This window comes from Plodia interpunctella, chromosome 20 (assembly GCF_027563975.2).
Source record: "Plodia interpunctella isolate USDA-ARS_2022_Savannah chromosome 20, ilPloInte3.2, whole genome shotgun sequence".
Classification (NCBI taxonomy): Eukaryota; Metazoa; Arthropoda; class Insecta; order Lepidoptera; family Pyralidae; genus Plodia; species Plodia interpunctella.
In genome coordinates this window covers 7,733,106-7,758,934 of record NC_071313.1, presented here as the reverse complement: position 1 = coordinate 7,758,934, position 25,829 = coordinate 7,733,106, and the positions used below count along the sequence as shown (strand labels likewise).

The 25,829-nt window shown below is 38.0% G+C and overlaps 1 protein-coding gene across 1 annotated transcript in view; it reads right to left on the bottom strand.

Moving 5' to 3' along the window:
* LOC128678664 (dynein axonemal heavy chain 1-like) overlaps positions 1 to 23,403 on the bottom strand; it is a 59,285-nt gene extending 35,882 nt beyond the window's left edge. Inside the window, exons 1-39 of the mRNA XM_053760375.1 lie at positions 23,175 to 23,403; positions 20,958 to 21,068; positions 20,329 to 20,451; positions 19,891 to 20,036; positions 19,178 to 19,316; positions 18,559 to 18,644; positions 18,043 to 18,147; positions 17,284 to 17,428; positions 16,762 to 16,888; positions 15,885 to 16,006; positions 15,512 to 15,601; positions 15,073 to 15,152; positions 14,501 to 14,588; positions 14,129 to 14,262; positions 13,649 to 13,733; positions 13,103 to 13,220; positions 12,424 to 12,565; positions 11,744 to 11,885; positions 10,912 to 11,014; positions 10,409 to 10,533; positions 10,114 to 10,212; positions 9,621 to 9,764; positions 9,036 to 9,216; positions 8,263 to 8,423; positions 7,529 to 7,628; positions 6,731 to 6,922; positions 6,301 to 6,478; positions 5,727 to 5,859; positions 5,336 to 5,472; positions 4,868 to 4,958; positions 4,309 to 4,447; positions 3,656 to 3,834; positions 3,269 to 3,432; positions 2,882 to 3,058; positions 2,480 to 2,603; positions 1,876 to 1,973; positions 1,695 to 1,767; positions 974 to 1,091; positions 44 to 222 (exon numbers count right to left, since the gene is read on the bottom strand). Coding sequence (XP_053616350.1) covers positions 44 to 222; positions 974 to 1,091; positions 1,695 to 1,767; positions 1,876 to 1,973; positions 2,480 to 2,603; positions 2,882 to 3,058; positions 3,269 to 3,432; positions 3,656 to 3,834; positions 4,309 to 4,447; positions 4,868 to 4,958; positions 5,336 to 5,472; positions 5,727 to 5,859; positions 6,301 to 6,478; positions 6,731 to 6,922; positions 7,529 to 7,628; positions 8,263 to 8,423; positions 9,036 to 9,216; positions 9,621 to 9,764; positions 10,114 to 10,212; positions 10,409 to 10,533; positions 10,912 to 11,014; positions 11,744 to 11,885; positions 12,424 to 12,565; positions 13,103 to 13,220; positions 13,649 to 13,733; positions 14,129 to 14,262; positions 14,501 to 14,588; positions 15,073 to 15,152; positions 15,512 to 15,601; positions 15,885 to 16,006; positions 16,762 to 16,888; positions 17,284 to 17,428; positions 18,043 to 18,147; positions 18,559 to 18,644; positions 19,178 to 19,316; positions 19,891 to 20,036; positions 20,329 to 20,451; positions 20,958 to 21,068; positions 23,175 to 23,342 — 5,046 coding nt within the window. The 5' untranslated portion in view covers positions 23,343 to 23,403. The remainder of the gene's footprint in view (positions 1 to 43; positions 223 to 973; positions 1,092 to 1,694; positions 1,768 to 1,875; positions 1,974 to 2,479; positions 2,604 to 2,881; positions 3,059 to 3,268; positions 3,433 to 3,655; positions 3,835 to 4,308; positions 4,448 to 4,867; positions 4,959 to 5,335; positions 5,473 to 5,726; positions 5,860 to 6,300; positions 6,479 to 6,730; positions 6,923 to 7,528; positions 7,629 to 8,262; positions 8,424 to 9,035; positions 9,217 to 9,620; positions 9,765 to 10,113; positions 10,213 to 10,408; positions 10,534 to 10,911; positions 11,015 to 11,743; positions 11,886 to 12,423; positions 12,566 to 13,102; positions 13,221 to 13,648; positions 13,734 to 14,128; positions 14,263 to 14,500; positions 14,589 to 15,072; positions 15,153 to 15,511; positions 15,602 to 15,884; positions 16,007 to 16,761; positions 16,889 to 17,283; positions 17,429 to 18,042; positions 18,148 to 18,558; positions 18,645 to 19,177; positions 19,317 to 19,890; positions 20,037 to 20,328; positions 20,452 to 20,957; positions 21,069 to 23,174) is intronic.
* Between the last annotated feature and the right edge of the window lie 2,426 nt (positions 23,404 to 25,829).

Here is a 25,829-nt window from a genome sequence, read left to right as displayed (position 1 = left end):
GAAATAAAGCTAGAGGTTTGTTTAATGTAGCTCTTTATCCCACCTGTGAAGACAGCTGTTCAGAACTAAGTCGGAACGTGGTGGTGATCTTCCCCGCTAGGATCTTGGCTTCGTAAAAGCCGTAGGAGAACAGTGATATCTCCGCAATCAGAGCGTAATCCGGCACCATCATGGAAATTGGACGGAATAATGCTTTTAGGTTGTCTGGTAGCTCGGTACGACCTGGGTTATTAAGAGATTTTATTACATATACATGACTGAAATATTATTAAACGGAACCCCTAATACTTAATGTTATAGTAGTATTCCTCATGGCTCAGGGTTGTGGTCGTTATGTCGAATGAAATACAACGGCTTTCTTGTCTATATATAAGGAGTGGTTTACCATGTCCTTTTAATTTCACACTCAGATAAATCACACTGACTGGAGTGACGCTTCCCGTTCATCAGAAGCAAGTAGACGTATATGAAAATCTAGTTGATGTCGGCAGCTCGGATAGCAGGAGTTTATGCTTAACCTCGGGTACATAATTATCTATATCTTTTACTATTGATAATGTTGTCAAAATCAGCCAAGCGGTTTAGCCGTGAAAGTATGACGGATAGACAAACATTTATAATTATTAGTATAGAAGTGTGAAGGTATGATTATAGTTTATTAAATTTGAAAAAAAATTAGAGATGAAAGAAAACTGGAATCGAGTCGGTGTTTAAATTCAAATTGAAATTCAAATCATTTATTCGGAAATTAGACCTTCACAGGCACTTTTTCTCGTCAATATTTATATGTATAGTTATTTCTCACAAGCTACAAACTACTGGCATTTCGGAACGACCACTGCTGAGAAGAAATGCCGAAAGAAATTCATTTGAACAGTATTGGTCCCTATCCCATTTATCCGGGACAGTGCTCTTAGTGCGGGTAGACAGGGGCCTGGGTTAATTCCCATGTATAAATAAATGAATTATGTACCTGCATAGCCAGGATTCATGGTGATGAACACTGAGCAAGACATCTTCAGAGGGAGCTCGCAGCCTTCAAACATGAACCGCTCCAGCCTGGCAATCTGTGCTTTCTGTATAGTCACAACCTGAAAGTATCCACTTAAATTATGTTAGGCCAGCTTCACCCCACCGACAGGTTCCCATCTTGTCGCGATGGTGGGGCTTAGTAACCGAGGGGGCTGGTCTGACACAACCAGCCACCCCGGTGAACCAAGAGGAACCCAAGGCCAGAGACTTTGGTGGGTGCTCTGGGCCTGGTGGACGGTCCCCTCGGTAGTACTGCCATTGGCTGGTGACCCGCCACCAGCCTTTGGATGTGGAAACTAGAGGGGACCAGAGGTGACGTCCCCCATAACGGCAGCGTGAAAACGCCCCAGGGGTTTAGTGGGTAGGCTGGGCCGACTAGCGGCCCAGGAGTCCCACACTCAGTGCGTAATAAGCATTCCCCTGGGTAAACAAAAAAAAAAGCTTCACAGAATGTGATTTACGATACACAATCAACAAAACCATGTCAACATTCAATAAAATCGTCGTATGTGTTTTTGTTAAATATCTTGAATAACTTTTACCCGGCTTTAGACACGTTTTTTACTAGCTCAAATTAAATCGCTGTTCATCCTCACTGATGAACTCTTACTGTGAAATTTTGCCAGAAGAAGACAAAGAAGCTTAAGAATACGATTGTTTACCTGTTGTGCTACCACTGACAATACTTCGATGTCGATTCTATTGAACTCGTCAAAGCAAGCCCAAGCTCCGGACCTAGAAAATACGAAGTATTTTACTTACGGTTAGAGATTAGATTACACTGCAAGTTTACCTTTGTTTATTCACCTGATGTTTAGATGTGTATTCAATGTCGATACTTACGCAGCTAAACCTTTGAAGAACTTGCCCATAGCCATGTAATCCAGCTGATCTGAGCAATTGAACACCACACATTGTACTGCTAGGGCTTTTGCTAAATCCTGGGAAATATTGTAAAAGTAGTTAATAGATGATATTCACAAATCCATTAGCAGAAAAATAGGTATGTTGAAAATCGTGTGTCTTCTTCAAAAATATATTGTAGTTCAGTCTAGTTTGTACAAAGTTTCTAATCGTAGAAAGCGCTATGCTAAATTATATCTCATCAGGGTTCGTCACGCAAATCTACATAATATACTTAAGTAGAGAAAATTTCAAGTTTGTTGCTGAATTATTGTTTAATCTTTACAAATACTTCTGAGCATCACCAAGGTTTCCTACTTTTTCATCTCCATTTTACACCGTCTTCAGCATCCTTAGTGGTCAGACCATCGGCACGCCTATTCTCCTTGACAGCATCAAGTCTATTTTATGTTATATCTTCATGAATGTAAGTAAGTACTATAATATTAAAAAGTGTGTGTTCATGTTCATCCATTGTGGCGACTCCAAGCTTGCTAAGTAGGGATTTCAGTAGTAAAAACTGATAGTAGAAAGAATTTAACACCTTAGTAGTTTCTGTCTTGCCAGTGCCAGCGGGGCCTGCAGGTGCACCACCAAACTTGAGATGCATAGCGCACATGAGCGTGACGTAGCAGCGATCAGTCAAAGGTGTGATCACCAGCCGACCACTGCAATCATATAATTAATTATACTGTGGCATACTTACCTCCTTCGTTCCTTCTCTCATTCTTGTGTGTTGACTGATTTGGGGTTGTGACTGGTTTCAGCGTGAAACCTAAATCTTACAATTTTGAATGCTGTTGGGCTATGATTGACTGGCCGTCTGCCCGACGTTAAACTTCTTTAGGAATGTTATTACTGTCTCGTACGACATCAATGGGTAAATATGGAGTGGTTCTATTCTATGGTGAAATTGTAATGTACGATTGCTGTACTATTTCCCAACCTGTTCCCCAAGTACTCGTTCTGATAAGTGAACACGGAGTTGAGCGCCTTCACGTCACATTTATCTTGACTGAACTGCCTGTAATATGCCGAAGTGTCGAGTCTATCTGCATCTTGGTATATCTCCGCTGATTCCCCTTCTTCTAACGGCCACATTTCTTTTTTTACTTGATAGTATCTATAGTAAACCACAAATTACTTTAGTTTGTTTGTTTTCTAACTCATGTGCTGTGCCATGGCATCTTTGCTGGGCTGTGATGTCGCAATACCCAAGGTCGGGATAATTTTATCACATACGTGTATTAAAATCTAAACGGTATCCGCAGTGATAAAAAGGGAATGAATAATACATTTAATTAAGGAGTTAAACCAAAAGAAATGATTGTACCTCAGCTGCACAATCCACTGGAAATCAGTGACGTTCTTGACATTCTCGTCAAATAGGGAGCGTGTGACGTCACGCGCGTGCACCTCAATCACGATGAGAGCGCACACCACGGCTCGTTGGGCAAACGTCAGCTCACCTTTGACCAAGGACCGTAGGCGATCCAGCTGGGAATGAATTTACTTTTTTTACTACAACTAGTAGCGACTGTAATCTGCACAAAAGATTTTATCATTATTACAGCATTATTTTCGAAGATAAAACTTTCAAAATATTTCTCTCCGCAAACAATGGCTCCTTTGCTAAAGGCGATGAGAATGAATGGACATGAGAAAGGTTCGGGCGGTTTTCACAGATGCCTACAGTCTACTTCTTCAAAATGTTCTTTACCTGTTCAAGCATTTCATCAACGAACCGGTCCATCATATACTCCTCTATAGCGTTTTCGACGCCTGCAGTCCATGCTGTCTGCGAGCCAGCTATCACCACTTGGCCTGGCCAGCGCAGCACCCATTCCTCTCGTGGAAGAGTCCAGAGCTCGGCCATGCCGTCGACCAGGGTCAGACGAACTAAAATTGTAGTGTTACTTATAATTCAACGCTTTTGCACACGGTCATACAGTTAATATAGAATGTCAAAAAGAAAGTGTTCTTGTATTTAACAACCAGCCAGCAACGCATCTGTGGTTCGAAAGGTCACAAGTTTGTATCATAATTCATCATAATTCGAAATTTTAATCATAATTCGAACTTGTGACCTTTCGAACCACAGATGCGTCTTAATTGTCGTTCGCCTGCAAAACTGAAATCTATATGAGCATTTTCCTTTTTTGTGTCTCTAAAAACCATGGCATCACTGGAATTTTCTCCCAAATGTACCTTTGGGAACCTAAATTTGATATGAATCAAAGTCACAGAATTTATTCAGAAATTCTCACACAGCACTCTCTTTCTCTTTTCTCTCTCTCTTCACAGCAACTCAATCACGTCAAATTTTAAATTATAAAGTATTTCGCAAAACTGAGATAGAATGCCGATACATACTGGTGTGCCTCATTGTGTCTTCGAGCAATAGCAGCCACTGTTCCACGTTAGAGCTCGGGTAGAACTTGTACTTCAGCTCCACGATCTCACCCTCACAGGAGTGCATGTATGTGATCTTCAAGTCGTGTTCGAAGGTCACCTGTATACAAAGGTATCTCTGTCTCACCTCAGCCGCAGAGCATCGGAGCCAAGTGTCAACTTCTCTACTTTTTCGTCTCGACTTCGTCGTCACAGGCTATTCAGGCATATATATAATATTGAAAACATTAAGCCAGTAATTTTTGAGGTCGCCAAGAAATGTCATGAGCTTTTACCATATTCTTTTTAATTTTACAGCTAAATAATCATGAACTATGCCGTGAAGAAGAGTTTGCTAAGTTATATTGCTATTTTCAGATATTAATTACTTTCTTGCCCAAATTCGAACACTTTGAAAGATCTAAGGAAGGACACACAAGCGCTGGCCATGGCAAATATTTGTTCCAAAATAATTTCATTTGAATGGTTGAAGAAGAAGGCGGACGGAAATTACAAAAAGCATCTAAAAAACAATAGTTACCTTCGCGATAGCTTCGAAACACTTCCTCAAATGTGGCTGTACCGCTTTCGGGTTGCGAGACTGAGCGAGGATTTCCAGCAGTTCGTCGTCGCTGAAATTATATGTGTTAATTAGAAATTTTTAAATTTTTTTTTGTTAATTCCTCGTGTGTGTTAATGCTCTATACTTAATATGACTTGACTGATGATGACGACTATGATCACAGGCAGTCATACCATATTGCAATAATGAATATTCTTCTTCTTAATTTGCCTCTACTAAGTTCTCCAAAGTTAAGCGAAATATCACTTCAACTCTGATGTTTCCTATCCACTCCATTGTTTCTCAGCCATAAATTTTTACATCTGTCAGTACACCTTTTAGCTGACATCGGCTATATCGTAAAACGTGTCCAAAATATTGAATTGCGCTTTTGAATCAACAAATCTCATTACGGTCATAACAGTCTAAAAGTTTTTGAAGCCATACCTGAGGAAGAAGAAACGAGGGAAGCGTAATCTCTTGAGTTCCATGTAGGCGTTTAGTCCGCGTGAAACCACGGCTAGGAGGTGACGAGCTTCTACCAAGCTGTCTAGGAGCCGGCTGTCGGGGCATATCAGCATTATCTGTAAAATTATAGACCAATAGCAATACAATTTCAAAACGCAGCAATCAGTATTTAAGTACTTTACTACCTATACCTACCTGAATGCACCATCAAGTCATGATTATCGTAATAATGCATTGTCATGAAAACTCAAGCGATGTGGAAAATTTCAACTCTGTTGGACAAACGGAAGTTTAACTTACAATATTTAAATACACACAAATACCGGACAGGTAAAAGAAAAGCTTGTAATATCTCTGTTGATGATCAAACCTTAGGACACGCAGCAGCAGACGACATGATTCGCCGCCATATCCTCTCCATGGTACCGTACTTCTTGGCTTCAAGCGGCAGCTGCCGAGATATATCTTCCGATGTGAAGATCGGCTCTAGGTACATCCATTCCCTGATTGTTGTACAAATAATGTTATATGTCTTGACTGAAAAAGGTTTTTGATTCACTGACCTACATTCAATTAATTAATATATTTGTATGTATAATGACATACTTTGTAGGTAGTGCAATTTTAAATAGTATTCGTGGTGTAATCTAATTTCGCTTCTGATACTCTCAACAGAGACATTCCCCTTCTGCTGCTATCGAAACTGCGTGTTCGTAGCTAGTTGGGGGAATAAATAATCTTTGTTTGAAATCAGTTTCTACACAAGATACATATAAATTAAATTTCTTCATATAAACCAATTTGAAGAAATAATGTAAACTTTGGTAGTACGATATTTTTTTGATTTATTTCCAAATAACTGGATACATATCTTTAAGCAGAATACAAAATCCCAATTCTCAATTTCCAACTATTATTCACTAATAATGACCGAGAACACTAACTTCTGACACTCAATCCATTCATCGACGACCTTCTGCGTGAGACGAAGTCTGTCATCCCACTCCTGAATCCTAAGTTCAAAGGCTGCCTTGAAGGGACTGAAGCCCAACTGTTGGGTCGCCATGAGATGCTCGTCCAATAGTTGTAGGGTCTCGTCTGCTATCTTCATAATGAACGTGCCTGGTGACATGGAAATAAAGAATGTAAAATTAATTACAAGTTCTGACCTTTCTACATCACTGACAGAAAAAGCATCAGGGTTTAAATCTGAATCTATCAGCTGAACGTTTTCTCGGTTCTTTCCTTCCATAAAGCCCGCTTTCCTATTATTTTGTCTTCAGTTTGCACGATATTTAGGATCCTTAATAGTCAGACCATTGGCATGTATATGACTCCTTAAAAAAAAAAAAGATTTTTTTCAAACAAACGAACCAGTATTCTTGTAAGGCGCAATTTCCATAACCTTGTTGGACCAATCAGCTAACATCTTGTCTAAGGCCTGTTCAATCACATACTCCTTGCTGGCCAGTTCACCAATCTCGGCTATCAACTCCGCGTGCGCTGCCACGCCTTGCTTCAGACACATTTGGAAGGTCTGCTTATCGTTCATGGTCACAGTTATACCTAGAAGTTGTTTATTTATTTAGAACCATTAGAATGTTGCTGCCAAAGCTAGGCAAAAGCCTTTATTGTTTCAAATTCTGTAGGTCTTGTGTTAAAGTTTTCCGATTTTTACGGAACCTGTCTTAGTAATTTAGTGTATTCAAATGTATTTTTATTATTATGAATAATACGTAACTTTCTAATTCAGAGCTATTTTCTTGTAGGGTGTTATTATAAATGAATAATGCAATGATTCTCTTTGATTGAATGATCTTTACTGCATTGAAATGTACTAATTAATTTTTGAGTTTAGGTACATTCTTGGGGACAGGTATCACCTTGGTCATAAACTATCATACATATATCCAGCACTTTAGACGGGTTGACGATGTAAAGGATATTGCTGGCATCAACTGATCCTACATGAGTGAGATTGATATTTAAACTCATGAGGTACGCTGATGTACTCATGAGCTTCTTGCGCTGTCTACTCGAGTAGAAGGACTTACGTAAACTGGGCATATTTCTATGTTCTGGACTATGCATTAACAATATCTACTAAAGTATAAGCATTGCTAACAGAAAGATCTTTTATAAATATAATCTAGATGAAGTATAACATCTAACCAGCTCTCTCCATAAACTCGTTCCAATGGCGTTCTTTCATACCAGGATTTCTGACTGCCTGGATCACAGGGATCAAAGGCCTAAATTCGTCGATATCGTCCTATAAAATAAATGTTTAAAATTACGTCTTAAATCTTACAAAATCAATTCATACCATAGAGGTAAAAAACTCAGGCAAGTTGTGCGGCTTAGCGTAAATGCGCATGCGTGACGCGTTCTCATAGGTTCTATTGAATCCGCGTCCACGTACATCAGTGGGTTGTCGAACCAGACCTCTTTGTTTTTCAGGAAATCTATGGATCGAGGGTTTCCAATAATGAATAATTGACCTACACGTAAAGTCTAACACAAAGAAAATTCAAATATCTAACGTTGGTTTTGTTTTTTTGTGCTTTGACATACCCTTATACATTGATTTACTGTTTGCCCAGCCCTTATCTTCTGGTATTTTTTCTTTCGCTTACACTGGCAGAGATGGCATAAGTTCACCGTTACAATTATGTTTTATCTTTAATTATCTTCTGTATGTACTTTCTAATATCTTTTGTGCTTTATTGCATGCAAAACATGGAGGTTCTTTGGTGCGAGAACTTGAATTAAAATTTTCTAGATAGCTTTACGTAAAGTTTTTATTTTACTTTTGTCTTCTATTTTATTTTTAAATCGTAATATAGCAATCTATGGCTGCAATAGAGATTGTTATTATTTGATGAAGTTATTTCAAACCAACATACCCTGATAACGATGGCCACTTCTTGGACTTTCGGCAGATCAGCAAAGGTCCTCGTGCACTTGACGATGGTCTTGTAGAACTCGTTGATCATAGGTTCTATTGAATCCGCGTCCACGTACATCAGTGGGTTGTCGAACCAGACCTCTTTGTTTTTCAGGAAATCTATGGATCGAGGGTTTCCAATAATGAATAATTGACCTACACGTAAAGTCTAACACAAAGAAAATTCAAGCCGCATAATGAAATGAGATTGAACATTTCCATAAAATTCCTTATATATTTCATACTCAGGTGTTGTAAAATTGGGTACACGATGAGGAATGAAAATTATTAACGCACTTTTACTGTATTCTCGTGTTACGTGTGACGACCTCGGTGGCGCAGTGGTAAAGTTATTGCCACTGAACCTAGAGGTCCCGGGTTCGATCCCCGGTCGGGTCATGATGGAAAATGCTCTTCATCTGATTGGCCCGGGTCTTGGATGTTTAACTATATATGTATTTGTTATAAAATATAGTATCGTTGAGTTAGTATTCCATAACACAAGTCTCGAACTTACTTTGGGGCTAGCTCAATCTGTGTGATTTGTCCTAATATATTTATTTCTTTATTTATGTCTAATGCATATTTCTCTTTCATATAATTTGTGCGAAAATTATATATTTTTTTTTTACATGACACATCTGGTCAGTAGTTAAGTTTATATTTCTACTTTCTGTTAATAATGTCGGTATAGATTAGTGTAGATGTAGACTATTGATAGGTAAATCTTACCTGAAGCGGTAACCCACAAGTTCCTATACGGCTCGAACTCCTTGACCAATCGGTTGAGATCAGAAAACGGAACGACTGGCTGCCCGAACAGCTTCTGGCGCTGGTTCAGTATACGACCCCAATCCTGAGAGTCCTTCATACCTTTCCAGGCTTTCTTGATGTCGTTCGCAATTTCGTGTACCTTTGGGAAGTAAATAAATTGTGTTGTATCAAAACAAGATACACCATTAAGTTTCAACAATTTTCTTTCGTTACACATATACCATGTTTTCATCAAAATCAGTTGAATGGTTCAGATGTGAAAGCCTATAGATTTTTGCATTTATAACATTTAATTATGTTTCACCACTTTCTGATAAAATATTATATTTATCTGACAGATAAAACTAACTGCTGTGATGGTCCAATTATCTCTATCTAACACTGTTCTTTCAAATAAAATTTTTAACGCAATCTATTCGATAGGTTACATATAGTCTATCTACTATATCTAAGGTATCTGCAGATACTTAGATAATTGATAAGAAACAAAATTATAAAATGCATAAGTATTAGTAGTTGTTATACTCATAGACAAGATTATACCCTTCCAAAGTCATTCTGCAGAGTAAGCTGCATACATTGTGCGGTGAACATGTCGATCTTGTCGTAAAGTGTCTGTTCATCTTGCTGGTGAAGCTTCCAGAACTTCTCCTGTTCTTCTTCAAGAAACTCCGTCGTGGCATCAACCTGTATATTTTGAGATAAGTCTTGCAGGATTTTCTAATAATGTTATTAGATTCATTTTCATCGTTTCGATATAATTATTATTTAAAAAAAGTGTAGACTTGATGTCAGGCAGGCGGCACCTTGATAAAATAAATCGAAAGAATTGAATATTCAAAATTTTAAGGTAATAAAATGCAGGACAGCAGAGCCTGGGCTTCAAAACTCAATGACTGAGGAACCGGGAAAACGCTCGTTCAGATATGTGACAGATTCAAAATTTAAAGATCTAAGTATTTTCTATGTGAATGATCTAATCTCAGCTAAGAATGAAAGAGACAACAACAATAATTATAATGCGAACGGAACCAACCTGCTTAGTAATTTGCAATGGCCAACCAACGGCTTCCCAAAGAAGTTTAAAATCATCATTCTCAAGAGGCATAAAGAATGCATCGAGCACTTCGTAGTCCTGTCGATGTAAAAGGTAATGTTGTAGAAAATATTACCAACACGGTGTTCACTCCAAGAACATATCTATCGAGGCTTTTATCAGTTCTTCTTCAGCACTCTAGTGCTGAACAACAAGAACAGATAAAAGCCTCGACTATCACAGACTTTTTGTTCTCTGTCGCATTATTATAAACAGTATTTATCTAAATATCTACCGTGTTGACTTTCTTCATGATGTCCTCTTGCGTCTTCAGAGCGAAGGGTACAGACTCCATCCACTCCCTGATCTCAAACACGTGTTCTATCGTATTCGGCTTCTCCCCCAGCTTCCTCATTATACCTTGAATTGAATATAATAATACGAATTGCTAGCTGTTACCCACGGCAAAAACCCCATGTCACTCTCCAACGAGTTAGGCGACAAAAGCATAAAAAGAAATATGACGAAGTTTAATAATATGAAAATGTATTTTAGTAACTCACTACATTGTAAAGTTAACTTCTTGTAAGTATGATTTAAAGAATAGTAGCGACCCGTCCAGGCTTCTCTTGGATAAAACCAAAATAAATCATACACCTAAACGTTCCTCAGGAATCACACTATCTATTAAAAAGCCTCATCATAATCCGTTGCGAAGTTTAAAAGATCTAAGCATATATAGGGATAGACAGCCGGAAGCGATTTGGTTTTATACAATGTAGTGAAGTGACGACTCACTTTTATAGGCTTGCACCACATCTTCCACCACAAGACGCACTTCTTCTGCCCACATCGTGAGTAAAGCTCGGATGATGTCAGACCTTTTGTTTACCAGGATTTGCTGAATTAAACAAAATATATTTTGGTACATTATAATATGTTTTCAATGATCTACCATCTATGTCTTCTTAGCGTGTCGACGCCATATGATATAGTATCAACACTCTAAGAAGAAGATTAATATTTTCAATGATAAGGGTTTCAAAGACTTATTTCGAGTCAACCATACGAAAACTGGATGATGTCATTTTATTATAATTAAAACCAATTCCTGTTATTTCATTAGATTCTCTCTTGATAAACAATAATATGACATTGTGATTCCACTGTCCTATTAAGTTGATGTATTATGATTTTATTAAAATAAAACGACAGTTTATTATAACACTTTTTGATTAACACTTCTTATTCCCAAAGAGCGCGGATGTCAGGCAGACCGCCCATAAAATCATAGGTAAACCTTTATTATGGTTGACTTTTTACGCGAACCCTGGTCTTCGGCATGTCACAGTACTGAATGTAAGCAGGAACAAATTAACACATCTCAAATGAAGAATTCATTACTACCTGTGGCTCAGAGCTCGGATTTCTGGAATTGGAAGTATACCTACATAGCTTGTGATAATTTTTGAAATCTGTTTAGCAGTTCTGAAGATGCACACCTACTTCACAAAAATTATAAACATTACCTCTTTATAATACTTTACTGTACATAAAATATAGGCTAGTATAGGAGTGTAAAATAGAGTGAATGTAGACTAGTGTAAATTAAGAAGTGTAGATTTATCACCTTTAGCGTATCGACGTTGAGGGCAAATGGTCCGATGTTGATGTACTGCGGCAAACGCCAGATCAGGTCTTGTTTCGCATCGTAGTGCATTTGGACCTCTTCCCGAGTCTCCGATGCCGAATGCTTCTCTTCTCGGAAAGCTCTGCAATCATAAAATAGTATCATCGTGTAGCATAAAATCATTAGGTAATGCACAAAACAATATGTCAATTACGTGTATAAACAATACCTAAGCTGAATTCGTTCACTTAGTTTCAATTCTGTGTATTATGATAAACAGTGTCATTATTTTATCTACATGCTCAGTTTTTTTACGACAACTTTTCGTACGGAAGCAACCTCAATCTCGCGAGAAAAAAATCAGCTGATCCAAACATTTTCCACAACTTAGGTATTCAATTTTGTATAGAACAGAGGTACTCCCATACTAAAAGTTGTTCAGAATCATGGACTGAGCATGTAGACAAAATATTGCCAATGTATAAAAAGTCATCCTGTATATTTGTCAATTGACGTCCTTGGAGAAGAGGCTGCGGTGAGTGCTGTGCCGCATCACCTTCGCCTGCGCATTGGAAGTCTTAGTTTTACGTCAACTTGTGACGTCAATAAGTGATGTATATCATCTTGAGATGAATAAAGAATTTTGAATTAGAATTTGCTTGTGAAATAAAGATTCTAACTCAACATATTCCTCAGTGTCCAACACAAAGATATCCGTGTAGCACTCATACTGCCGCAGATACGCCATTAAGGGTATGATGGCCTTGCGATAAGCAATCAACAGTCGCTCACGGTAATCCACCACGTTTGGCTCCATTAGACCTGGAGAAAAGTTACTGTACAGTATATAGAAAAGAAACAAGTTAATTCAGTTAAGAGAACTTACTAATCTCTAATGTAAATACTGTACGTCGGCATAAGACGTAAAGAGATGAATTAATTCAGCCGAACTGGCATGGTCTCGATAGCTTAGTGGTCGGAGGCACTGTCCAGGATAGACAGGGGCGCGGGTTCAATTCCCGCTCGATTCCAGAATTATTTCATCTCATTATTATTTTCAAAAATAAGTTAAAAAGCATGTGTGACATTTGTAACAAATCCATTTAAAAAGAAACAATATGTTAATATGATATAATCTAATAGTGTACCCAGGATCGGATCCCGACAATGGAACTCCTCAACTGTTGCTACATGGAAATTATCTACACTCCTTGTTATTCATAAAAAAGATAATTGTTAAATTAAAATAATTGTATTAATTCATAAAAAATATCACTATGTACAATATGGATCTATACCGTGATATCGTGTAGATCATATAGTGTACATAGTGAAGATGTATATTGATATTCTATTCACCAATGGAAGTAAGGAACAGCTCTTTGTCGAACACCAGGCCAGTCATTATCATCGGATGGACTTGAGGGATGAAGTGACACCGGTACAGCATCTCACGGAAAAGCCTCTGAATCACGATCTGTTAATAAAAGGGATACTAAGTAAAATTACAAATTTATAGGATGATATCCATCAAATTTAAAATTATTATTCAACTTAGGATGATATACATCACGTGACGTCTACAATTTTTCTTAAATCAAAAGTCTACCGCCGATTTCCAAAACGCAGGTGAAGAAGAAGCGACGCAACAAACTTCACCACAGCCTTTTCTCCAAGGACGACAATTAAGAAATGTGGCCATACGTCAACTCGTGAATGCGTGCTGCCAGGTGATGGTCTAGTCAGCTCAATACATACATATAGCTTTTTGTTTAATTTTTTAATAAATGAATTTCATATCAGATTGATGTCTTAAGGCTACTTGAATAGAACCTGACACCAGTGTTATAACACCGAGTATGTTATAATAAAGAAGAAAAAGTCACAAGATTAAAAAGGGTGTACCTCAAACTGTGCAGGATCAGTGGTATAATATGGTCCATCAGCGTTTATCATCAGTTGGAAGTAGAACAGCGTCGGTGTAGGAGATCTGTTGGAAGACCGATTTGATAAAAAAATGTTAATTTTACTCATAAAACATCGAATCATATTTAGCGTGAACGCCTACTTAAACGAAACGAAAAAAAGCCTGAGCTGAACTCAGGATTTTTGAAGATTTAAAATATCTTATCCTTTTCCGTACACCTACGAGTAAAATGATGTGTATTTCATGAAGAATGGTAAGGCGTGAATACGTGACCAACAAACAGACTCATTCATCTCTCACAAGATTAGTTAGGCTACCTCATGCGTTTCAGAAAATGCTATCTGTTCTAATATTTTCCTTTGAAGACAGCCTTGTAAAGATTCACGAAGCCAGACGTGTTAAAGTGGATTGGTTTCTGCTGCATTGAAGACCATTCGTAAATAATATTAAATAAAGACCTGAAGGGAGTGTTGATCAGGTCAGTGGAGTCCCACTCGTAGTCGTCCTCACACCAGTATGTGCAGAGGCAGGGCGTCTCGCAAAGGGTCACGAACATCTCCATTGATTGCTCTATGCAGAAACGGAGAGCATACTAGGAAAAATAGGTATTCTTTTAATTGAGCAGACTTCCTAAAATATACTTACGAGTAAATATAATTTTATTGTGAAGTGTTTCGGAATACTAGGAATGAATTGACGAACTCGTTCGAGTTTATCACAAGGGAATCGATCAATAAAAAGACAAGTGAGTCGACTTGGGTTTTGGCTACATGGTTTAGAATCTGCCGATGTCGACGCCCTTGAGTATCTATTTAACGCGTGAGACTAACCTGCATCCGAAACCTTACTAGTTGCATGAAGCGACACAGCTTGCTGACACCATAGAATTCCCATTTCTTCTCGTAGATGTTATACCATCTGTATCATAAAAATTAAATGACATTCATAATAGTGAAATCAAATTAAATACTTTTTCTAAATGTGAAAATCTAAAATTTATCGAAAGTATTAAAATTAATAAATAATAATTTCTTTATATTGCACATAATCCATAGTGTATGTTAGTAACAATGTTCTTAAAACTATTATACAACTTATTTAATTAAATTGGGATTTAGTTTTCTATAATAATGAAAAATAGGTTTGAAAAAGTACAACGATCAGGAAAGTTGACCGTTTGGACAAGTAGACTGATGAAGAAAAGAGACAGATTGTTCCGGAGGGCGTAACAAAAATCTCTTTGATGAAAGCGCTTATCTTTAAACTACTGTTCTAACACAATCTCTGTATGATAGCTATTCTCATAAAAATAAGTAGCCAAGCTATTCAGAATCCCAAAATTACCACGCGAGCAATGCCGCAGGCTAAGCTGTGACATACAAAACAATATCACCATACTAACCCCTTGCCAACATCTCTGAACGACATCCTTATAGCGTGCGCCGTGTTATTCAACCACGTTATGTTCAAGTACTTCAACATCTGAAAATTAATATAAACGATGAAAGGAATTCTCTTCTTATCAAGTCAAATGGAACGATAATAATAAATGGAGAGAACATATACTTAGAAAAGTCGAGAAGAGGTAAATAGGGCGTTTTTATGTGGCTTAGCAAGCGGGCAGGGCAAAGCAAGCGGGTCAACTAAGTGATCATTGATGCCCAGGAACAAATGCAGCACCAGGGTCGTCACAGAAGCATTGCCGGACTTTCAAGTGGTTCAGCCAATATTCAAGAAGTTGTAGACTCATACCATAATGCATAAGGGTAATGGTAATAAGGTACCTGTAATGATAGTTGTGATGTGATATAAATAAATATCATAAGAAAGGTTGTGATTACCATAGAAGTGCAATGTTGCTGCGCTGCATCAAACTCAGCAAGGCTTACGTTTCGGCCGTAGTTTGTTGTGAAGAACAGCATGGACTCAACCTGTTGGGTATAAACTAGTCAAAATTCTGGTTTTGCAGCAAATAAAAAAATATATACATATAAGATTCCGCCATTTTTTGACCTTCCACTGCTGGGCAAAGGTCTGGCGCAACTCCCATCAAGCCATTCTACCCAAAAAACGACAGACCAGTGATGATCTGCGATTTTAGGTAAACATAACGCAGGAATCTACTCTAAGACAGAAGCAATAAACATGAGAAGTAGGCGAATATGCATTCAGTTTATTCACATGCGATTAGTATATTATTAAAAAGAGCATTACCTTCAAGCACTCATCAACCACGAGATGTATACACGAAACAGCTTCTATCAGCACATACAGTGAGTTCCATTGGTTGTATTTCACCCGACCATGGAAATCTTCCATAATACAGGGATAGCGTCCTGAAATATGAATGAGTCAAAAATACATTGTCACCTTATTGTTATAAATAATAAATAATAAATAAATATATTAGGACAAACCACACAGATTGAGCTAGCCCCAAAGTAAGTTCGAAACTTGTGTTATGGGATGCTAACTCAACGGTACTATATTTTATAACAAATACATATATAGATAAACATCCAAGACCCGGGCCAATCAGAAAAAGATCGTTTTCCATCATGACCCGACCGGGGATCGAACCCGGGACCTCTCGGTTCAGTGGCAAGAACTTTACCACTGCGCCACCGAGGTCGTCAAATTGTTACAACCTATTGGCAAACGAGAAATCGTAAACAAAAATTAATGCCGTTTATTGTAATCGCTTTTGAACAGTGTGCTTAGTGCGACATTGCTATTTACATCTCACAGAGTCACATTGAGACGTAGCCAACCAATCACAGTGCACCATTGCGCCGCAACGACAACCACACTTCAATATGATTGGTTCGCTGCGTCTCACTTCTAATCGACTCGATAATGACATGTGAAATGCAAACCCGTAATTCGCCATCAGTTTCTAGGGAGAGTCACGGTTGCTAGTGGGAGGGAGATTTTTTTTCAACTCGATTAAGACAATGAGAAGGCAGCCATTTCCAAGATTTGATCCACCAATTCAGTTATTTTACATTTTTGTCATAATACATTAAACTACACTTAATCCATATCGAATCATTCAATATGAATCGCTGGCTGTTTTTTTTTAGTTATTTACCGTAATCTGGCACTGGTGCAACGTAGTCCTTCGTCGGCGGATCGATGAAGTTGTACAGGTCACGATACTTTAGGATCGTGTAGATTATCTTCATTTTCCCTTCCATTTTCCTGTACATCAGTTCAGCCTGAAAATTGTATTATTCAAGAATTAGAGGTTATTTCTTTTTTCATCAATTTAAAGATAATATCTTAGAAGAGGAACTCAATGGCGCAGTGGGTCGTGCACTCGGTCTGTGACTTTTGCAATTGAACAACTTCTGCAATGGTCCGTTTTTGAATGGGTGTTCTAAACTGTTTTGCACGGCTCCATTGCTCCGTTGTATCGACGTATCACGTTGCGCTCTAATGTTTTCTGTTAGGGTTTGATATTTATGTACGCTAACGAATGTCACAACAACGGAGCAATCAAGCTGCGCTCTTTTCTCGAGCTCCACCGTGCTTCGAATGGTACATTAAGCTTTTAGTAGCTCCATCTATCATCGATAAAACCAATTAATCCTCATTAGAAGACTCTAATTACCTCATGTTTAAGAACATTAAGGTGATCTTCATCGACTTCCCTGGCTTGTTTGTGGATCCGCACCATTTTTATTATGTTCGTCATGTACGTAATAGGCATTATAGGCAGACCTTCGAGGATTAAACAGTCCAGGTATAGGTAAAACCTGAAATAAGTTTTTATATAAAACACATCGTCTACGCAAAGACGTGAGATATCGTGCACCACATTATACAAGATTTCATAAAATATCTATTTATATTTAAATAAATAAATAAATAAATATATTAGGACTAATCACACAGATTGAGCTAGCCCCAAAGTAAGTTCGAGACTTGTGTTATGGGATACTAACTCAACGATACTATATTTTATAACAAATACATATATAGATAAACATCCAAGACCCGGGCCAATCAGAAAAAGATCATTTTCCATCATGACCCGACCGGGGATCGAACCCGGGACCTCTCGGTTCAGTGGCAAGAACTTGACCACTACGCCACCAAGCCCGTCAAATTTAAAGTAGTAAGATAGCTTGGGTAGATCCTTTAAACAAAGTTTCAAGTCTATTTTGATATTATCAGGCACGAGATGGTCTACAAAAGGCCTACAAGGTCGTTGAAACGTCAGCAACATTACATAAAAAATGTTCGTAGGTACTAAGTCTCATTACTTAAAATATTTTATGTAGTTATATTATCAGATACATTGTCCGCAAACGGTGAAACAGACCCATACTGTCCCATAGGGTTGGTACAAAAAATAAAGTGACATAACCTCAAGTTATTTTCGACCTCACGTCGCAGATCGACGGCAAACTTTACGCGGTTGGCGAATGTTTCTGGATCGTCTGCTTTGAACATCAATCGGATTCTTGGAATACTGGAACAGAAATGAACGTTTATGAAAAATGCTCGCGTTTGATTTGAACCATAATTTAATTTATCCTATGTGTTATTCCAGGACATATTCTAACTGTGTACCATTTCATAACAATTTAGAGTGAAAGAGTAACAAACATACACACTCCTCACAAACTTTCACTTTTATAATTAGTAGGATAGTTTATTTTTTATTTATTTATTCATTCATAAGCTTAAATGTATATATATAGAACTAGGTTTCTTTTCACAGAAGGAATCTAGAAAACTGTTACTATTTTTGCAACTCAAGGCCTTTGTGATTCGTGAGTTCTGGCTCTGTCTATCCCATAAGTGATACATTTATCCCTTTGTTGATTTCCTTCTTATTGTCAGAACTGCTCCTGTTTTACTTTAATATATTTGTACGTACTTATATTTTCTTTTGGTGCCGTCCAGAGTCATGATTTCCCATAGACCTGTATTTTCATCGAAACTGAAAGCTGCCACGTTTGTCCACTGAAAAAAAAAAAATAAGAATACTAGCTGCGCCCCGGGTATTCGCTCTCGTGGGAATTTTGGGATAAAAAGTCCGCTATGTGTTATTCCAGGTTATTATTCTACCCGTGTACAAATCCTCACAAACTTTCGCATTTATAATATTAGTAGAACAATATTCATTTGTTAAAACACACACACACACACACATATATAATTAGCGAGGAAACCATTTTGCTTAAAATTTGACTCGTTCCTATTTGGCGTCTGGCCGTTAGGCCCTCGCTCCGCGAAGCTCCTGGCCGCGACGTTCACGAAGAAATAAAAATAAGAAGAGGGAACCTCCCGATCCGATTCTATTTTACTTAACTTAGCTTATATACTAATAATAATAATGACGTTGTTGCGTCGACCATGTAGTTACACGTCTCTCTTGAACGTGATGTGCTGACAAAACGTAACATGAAAATAGGACTAACGTAGAATATTTTATTTCCTCACATCACGTGTAGGATCGCAATAGACACCAGAGGCCAATAAAAAAGTGGACTCACTTCATACAAATTGTTGTACATTTGTATGACGTCACTGCTCTTGGCTGCCTTGCTCTGCTCCTTGGGGATGAAGGCGAGGCCTGGACACGGGTACTGCTCTCCTTCGATCAAGCCCAGGGCCAACCACTCTTCAGGAATGCTTGCAAGTGATGTATTTACTTAAAGACATGCATCGAAGTCAAAGCATATTCAGAAATTAGACCTTCACAGCCACTTTTTTACGTAATATTCTCAATTAAATGATATTTATCAAAGCTACAAACTACTAGCATTCCGGTACAATAACGGCTGAGAAGAAAAGCCTTTTCATACAACGCTGTGATGGCTGGGACTATTAATGTCTAACGATATTGCTCGACGATCAGAAACCCGTCCTAACTTTGTTTTCTCGTCACCTTCCAAAACCAGAGTCTGGTCTGTCCTTCAAATCGACCAAGGAGGATAATAACCCAGTAGGAGCTGAGCTTCCGGTGAAGGAAAACATCGTGAGGAAACCTGCACATTGGTGGACAGTTTGGTTCACTAGCGTGTATCCGACTACCTTCTTCTAAATGGCAGTGGGTAATCGTAAAAGTCATTGCAGATGCCTTTAGGCGATTTGAATAAAATCTGACACCAGTGTTAGCAATAACACACCCGATATGATGACGATGGTGGGAACTTCTTGGCTGGTAGAGGAACACGTCGGTTTCAACGTGGCTTTGGAATCATACCGGCAATCGTAGTCAGTGTTATCAAATATCTCGAGTTCCAGTTTGGGGAAGGGGCTATAAAGGCCATAGTACTCCTGATCAGTGAGCTGGAACTCTGAAGGTGGAAGTAGCCAGAATGGCTGGATGCCGAGCCCTTGGAGCATTTTCTGAAAGAATATTTACCCTTACATATTGTGAAACACGTGTCTGTGTGTGTCTGTTCGCTATAAACTCAAAAACTATTGCAAGGATTTTCATGCAGTTTTCACCAATGCATAGTGTGATTCCTGAGGAAGGTTTAGATGTATGACTTATTTAGTTTACCCGAGCAGAGCCGGGACGGGCCACTGGTTAATTATATAATTTGATTAAAAGTCACGAAAATGTTTAATGTTCACCTCTGGAGTTCAGTTACTGGTAAATCGCCTAATCGACATATAACGTAAATATTACCGTTACCTTAATATTGGCGGCTAAGAATTTCCTTCGAAGCCTCTCAATCTTGACCAGCCGGGGCATCTCCTTCGGCAGTACAATACTCAAGAATTGCAATTTCGGAACGAACGTCTCGAAAGGGAATTGCTAGAATAGAATATGTTTTGAAATAAGTACATTTGTATATCAAAAGATAAATCGAGACAAATCATACGCATTCAGTTAGCCCCCTAGTAAGTTCGAGACTAATTGGAAACTATATTTTAGACCTGGGATCAAACCTGGTACCTCTGATGTAACAGTCCGGCATGATGACCATTCAGTCACAGAGCTTCATAATAAATTGTACTTATCTTTCTTATCGAGTGTGTTATAGCTGACATTGTTATCAGATTTTATTCAAATTACTTATAGTCCATTTATTTATTGTAACTAATATTTATAAATGCGAAAGTATGTTTGTTTACTTGTTTGTTACCTCTACAGGCTCTATCAACCAATCTTCTTGAAAATATTACATATTTTCAAGTTTGAAGTATGGAGAAGGACATTGGGTACCGTTTATCCCAAAAACTGAAAAATAACTGATCCCGTGGGAAATTCACGCGAGCGAAGCCGCGGGCAAAAGCTAGTTAGTATATATTTTGACTAACAATGCTCTCATCCTCTTTGAAGGTAGTCCATCGGCCAGGGGGCAGGAGGATCTTGGCTCGCTGCGGCTTTGGCAAAGATGTGAGGGTTGGCGCCAGCTTGTCTGTTTTAGCCTGTAAAATAATAATATAGTAATAAGTACTAACATTATTATTTATTTATTTATTAAAAAAACAGTTACAGGTCACGAAACGAAAAATCGACAAACTGTAAACCAACTGGTTTACAACTGGTTTTGTCGGCGAGAAACAAATTAGGTTAACATCATTGGGTACATTAAATGTCGCCTCTAAATAATGAAGCCGTACAATTTAATGGATGAAGATGAAGGGGAGATATCACGCCTGGATCCGATTTCCCTTGATCGACACTGAAGTCTTTAAGTAGGCTCCGGAGACAAGTCCGGAGATAATGAAATATGTCCAAGTCCCCACATGGGATATATTTTCTTTGCTTATTTATTTATATATAGCTCGGAAGTTAAGTTAAAAAAAAAGAGAGAAAAATCATTAAAATAGGGCATCGCTTAACTAATTAAAATAATTTGGCTTAATACTATGTGTATTAAGTGAAGCCAAAAATTGAAATTGTAATTTTTGACTGTTAAAAAAGGGGGAAGGTGTGGTGTGACGACACGTGACCTTAATAAATGTCCTACGTACAATGTACTCATTATATTGAAAACAATAATCTACATCTCGTACATAAACAACCTGGAGAGCATCTTTAAAAGACAAAATTCCCTGGCAAAAGACCTCCTGGCCGCCCTCGACGAAAGTGATTTGATGACATAAAGGATCGGACCGGACTTAGATACAACCAACTGAAAATAGCTGCCCAAAGCCGCGTATGCTGACCTTCCAAACTTCAATTCGAAGATGGCACCCCATGATGACGATAGCCCCTTCACCACCATTGTATGTTCTATTTTCAATATGTATATAAACTATGTTTAATCAATAATTAAGTCTAAGTTATTAAAGTCAGTAATGTATCATCATAGTACCGTGCGCGGTACTTTTATTTGTTTATTTCCTTCACTTATTATTATTGTTAGAGGAGTCGTGTCCGGCGGACGGCGGCTCAATGTGTCCGTTTATGGTGATGACTGAAAATCAGTGTTTGCTCCTTGAGCAATTCCCACCACTGATTTGTCGCCAATTTGTATCACTGCGCCACACGTTTACGTCACGGAAACAATCTTATTATTGTTATTTATAGACGTGTATCTCTATCTAACATGTTCCAACTTTTAATTGTTTGTACGTGTCTCAGTTGATGCAAATAAAGTTCTTATCTATCTATCTATCTACTTCTCCCCAAACCAAGGCATGGCTGTCTTGCCCTGCGTGTCCTAAGCACGTTGAAGGATCTGTACCGGTGGCGTCTTATTGGTCTTCACTGATATTATTCATTAAGTCGACACGCCAAGACGAAGTACCAATAATATATAAATAAAATATAAATAAATAAATATAAATATATACGGACAAATCACACAGATTGAGCTAGCCCCAAAGTAAGTTCGAGACTTGTGTTATGGGGTACTAACTCAACGATATTATATTTTATAACAAATACATATATAAATAAACATCCAAGACCTGGGCCAATCAGAAAAAGATCATTTTCCATCATGACCCGATCGGGGATCGAACCCGGGACCTCTGGGTTCAGAGGCAAGCACTTTACCACTGAGGTCGTCAAAATAAAAAAAAAAAGTATAGACACAGTACAACTACAATGAGGTACATACAGTTGGATGCCCTTAAAGACTAAGAAACCGCCGCCAGCGTTGACGCAGTTAATGCAGTTAGGTTATCACAAAAATGAAGGGCGTGGAAATGTATCTTACTATTAATTATTACCTACCTTATTTATAGCGGATTACTTTTTAACAACTCAAGACGTATCCCTTAGTAACTTTGTACAGCTTTCACGCAAATAGGAGTCATATTCTAGGTCGGGAACCACACATCGCATACTAGAGATCAGTTACCAAATATAAAGAATTTCTCGGTACATCAACACAAACGCACACACAGCTACACAAATATGCTTGGAGACATCGGGTAAAAAGGCGGGACAGGTAAAGGGGCGAGGCGTTTTCTGTTCGGAAAGGGGCGGAGCCATAGCAGCATCCGCTTCCGCACTCATCTGCCTCAGCCCCGCGTGCCGGCAATCAGGGTTTTGTTTCTATGTCTCGCTAGAAATAATACCTGTAATATGAGCTTCATTCGTTTCTTAGCACATAGTTCTTTACCCGGATCTTCTTTCGTCATGTCGGAGACCAGTTCAGAATAGTACCCCCTCTTCGGAATGGAATCCCTCGTCGTATTGTCGTACACGACATCTGCACGTTTGATTCTTTTCTTTCTACTATACATTTCCTTTACCTATCTTTAATAAACTATATCTATACTTATTTATTTATAAATACAATTTGTTATGTTGTTGACAATCAGTTGACTGAATATGACATTAAAAAAATTATCAATCAATTGGTGATTGTCAAAACATCATAAGGTTTTATTTGATTAAGTTTTCAACTTCTGCAATTCGACCTCTGTGTCCTAATGGTCATTATTCTGAACAGCTACACTCCCGGGTTCGATCTCCGGTCAGGTCATGATGGAAAATATTTTTCAGATTGGCCTGGGTCCTGGATGTTTTTCATATATGTTTACTTACTTACTTACTACGCTGGCTCAGTGACCCCAAAGTGGATCTTGGCCTCCGAAACGAGAGTACGCCATAATCTTCTGTTCTGCACGGAGTTCTGCCAATTGACCGCTCCCAGCTCGTGCAGATCAGCCTTCACAGCGTCGCTCCAGCGATATCTGGGACGTCCGACTGGGCGCCTTCCCGACACCTTTCGCAGATAAGCTGATTTAACGCCACGATCCTCTCTCATTCTCACTAGATGACCAAGCCACTGTGACTTTCTTCCATCTATATATATTTATGTTATAAAATATAATATAGTAACATTGAGTTAGTATCCCGTAACACAAGTCTCGAGTTAGCTGACTCGATATGGTTAACTTAAAATATGAAATAGATTTAATCGTGAAACGCTTCTTAGAAGTTTCCGAGATATTGACAAACATATATTACTTACTACACTTAATAAACGCGTGCGAAGACACGGGCAAAAGCTAGATTACTGATATTAAATAATTGCGGTTGAATTATATTATTCTGGTTTACAATATCATGTTTTGCACTTAAACCTTAGATGCTTGAGGGATCAAGCGTGGGCTTACTCACTTTAAGCGGTTATCGAAAGTTGAGCATATTGAGCATATAGTTGGACCAACAGATCATGTTGTAGTCCAAGTTTCAGTTGAACAAGTTCGCATATGTACTATATTGGTATGTCGTCGCTTTGAAGTTCATATCAATTTATGATGACGAGGAATTAAATTATCATTTGACAATCGATTTTTTATCGATGAATATTGAATCTACAAAACTTCAATTTAAGACACAGACTTATATATTTCTTCATAGTCGTATTCCTCATGGCTGAGGGTCGTGGTTATTACGTGGAATTAAACACAAACAACAACTTTCTTGGCATTAGTAATGGAGTGGTTTGCCATTGCCTTCTCCATTTCACACACAAGTTAATAATCAACCAGTGTGCAAGTTTCCTCACGATATTTTTCTTCACCGGAAGCAAGTGGTGGTCGATGAAAACTACTATACATAAGTCAGATTGGTATACAAACTCATGTGGCACGAGTAGAATTCGAACCTGGGACCTTTCGGTCCACAGGCGGGCGTCTTAACCATTACACCACCACCGCTATATATTAACCTCAAAAATTACTACTAGCGCAACCTCACATTTTTATTAATTTTTTTTTAATTAATGGCATACTGCAATCACAGTTGTCTAAATTGAAAATGGTAGCCACTAAATTCCTTTTAGTATGCTGTGACAACATTGTAATATAGAAAACAATAATCATCATAACCTGTTTTGATATACCTTTTGACTATGTACATTATGTACTTTTATATATTATTAGAAAAAAAAAAACATTGTAAGAAACAATAATGGTAAGCCCTTCTGGCATGATAGGGACCAACACTGTTCTGTAGAAAAAGCGTTGTATAGCCGAACATAAAATCTGGTATAGGTTTTATCGCGATGTGTTGCTTAGATCCCAATATAATAAATCCTTACAAATGTAACAAATGCTATGCCGATGGATGCCGATGACTAGGGAAAGCGGACCCTGGGCTCCTACGCTTTACAGCTGCGGAAGAAACGGGGCAATACGCTCAGAAGAGATAAACGTATGTAAAGTCGAATTTAGAGTCTTCTCTCTCTTCTTCTTCTTAGCGTTTCGATGGTAACACTAAATTGTTACGGCCCAGAAATGAGCCACCCTAGTCTAGTCTAATTAGTCTTCTTCCACCATAAAAATTATTTTGGAATTTGCCCATATACTGGGAAAATAAAGAATTGTGTTGTCTTAAAAAAATTACCGTGTGAAAATACATACAGTGCTCTAATAAATATATTTACTCATGGTACGACACCACAGACAGATATACAAATACATAAATTATTAACTTATGATAACTCTTTTTATGTCTGGAGATCAAAACAAAAATGAGTTTCTTTCGGCATTTCTTCTCAGCAGTGGTCGTTCCGAAATGCCAGTAGTTTGTAGCTTGTGAGAAATAACTATAAATATAAAAATTGACGAGAAAATGTGCCTGTGAAGGTCTAATTTCTGAATAAATGATTTGAATTTGAATTTAAGACTTCCTCAAACGGATATTTCTAATGGTGACATAATAAAATTAAATATAAAACGTATAACATTGTAATTACTTAAACGAATTTCCTGAATAAA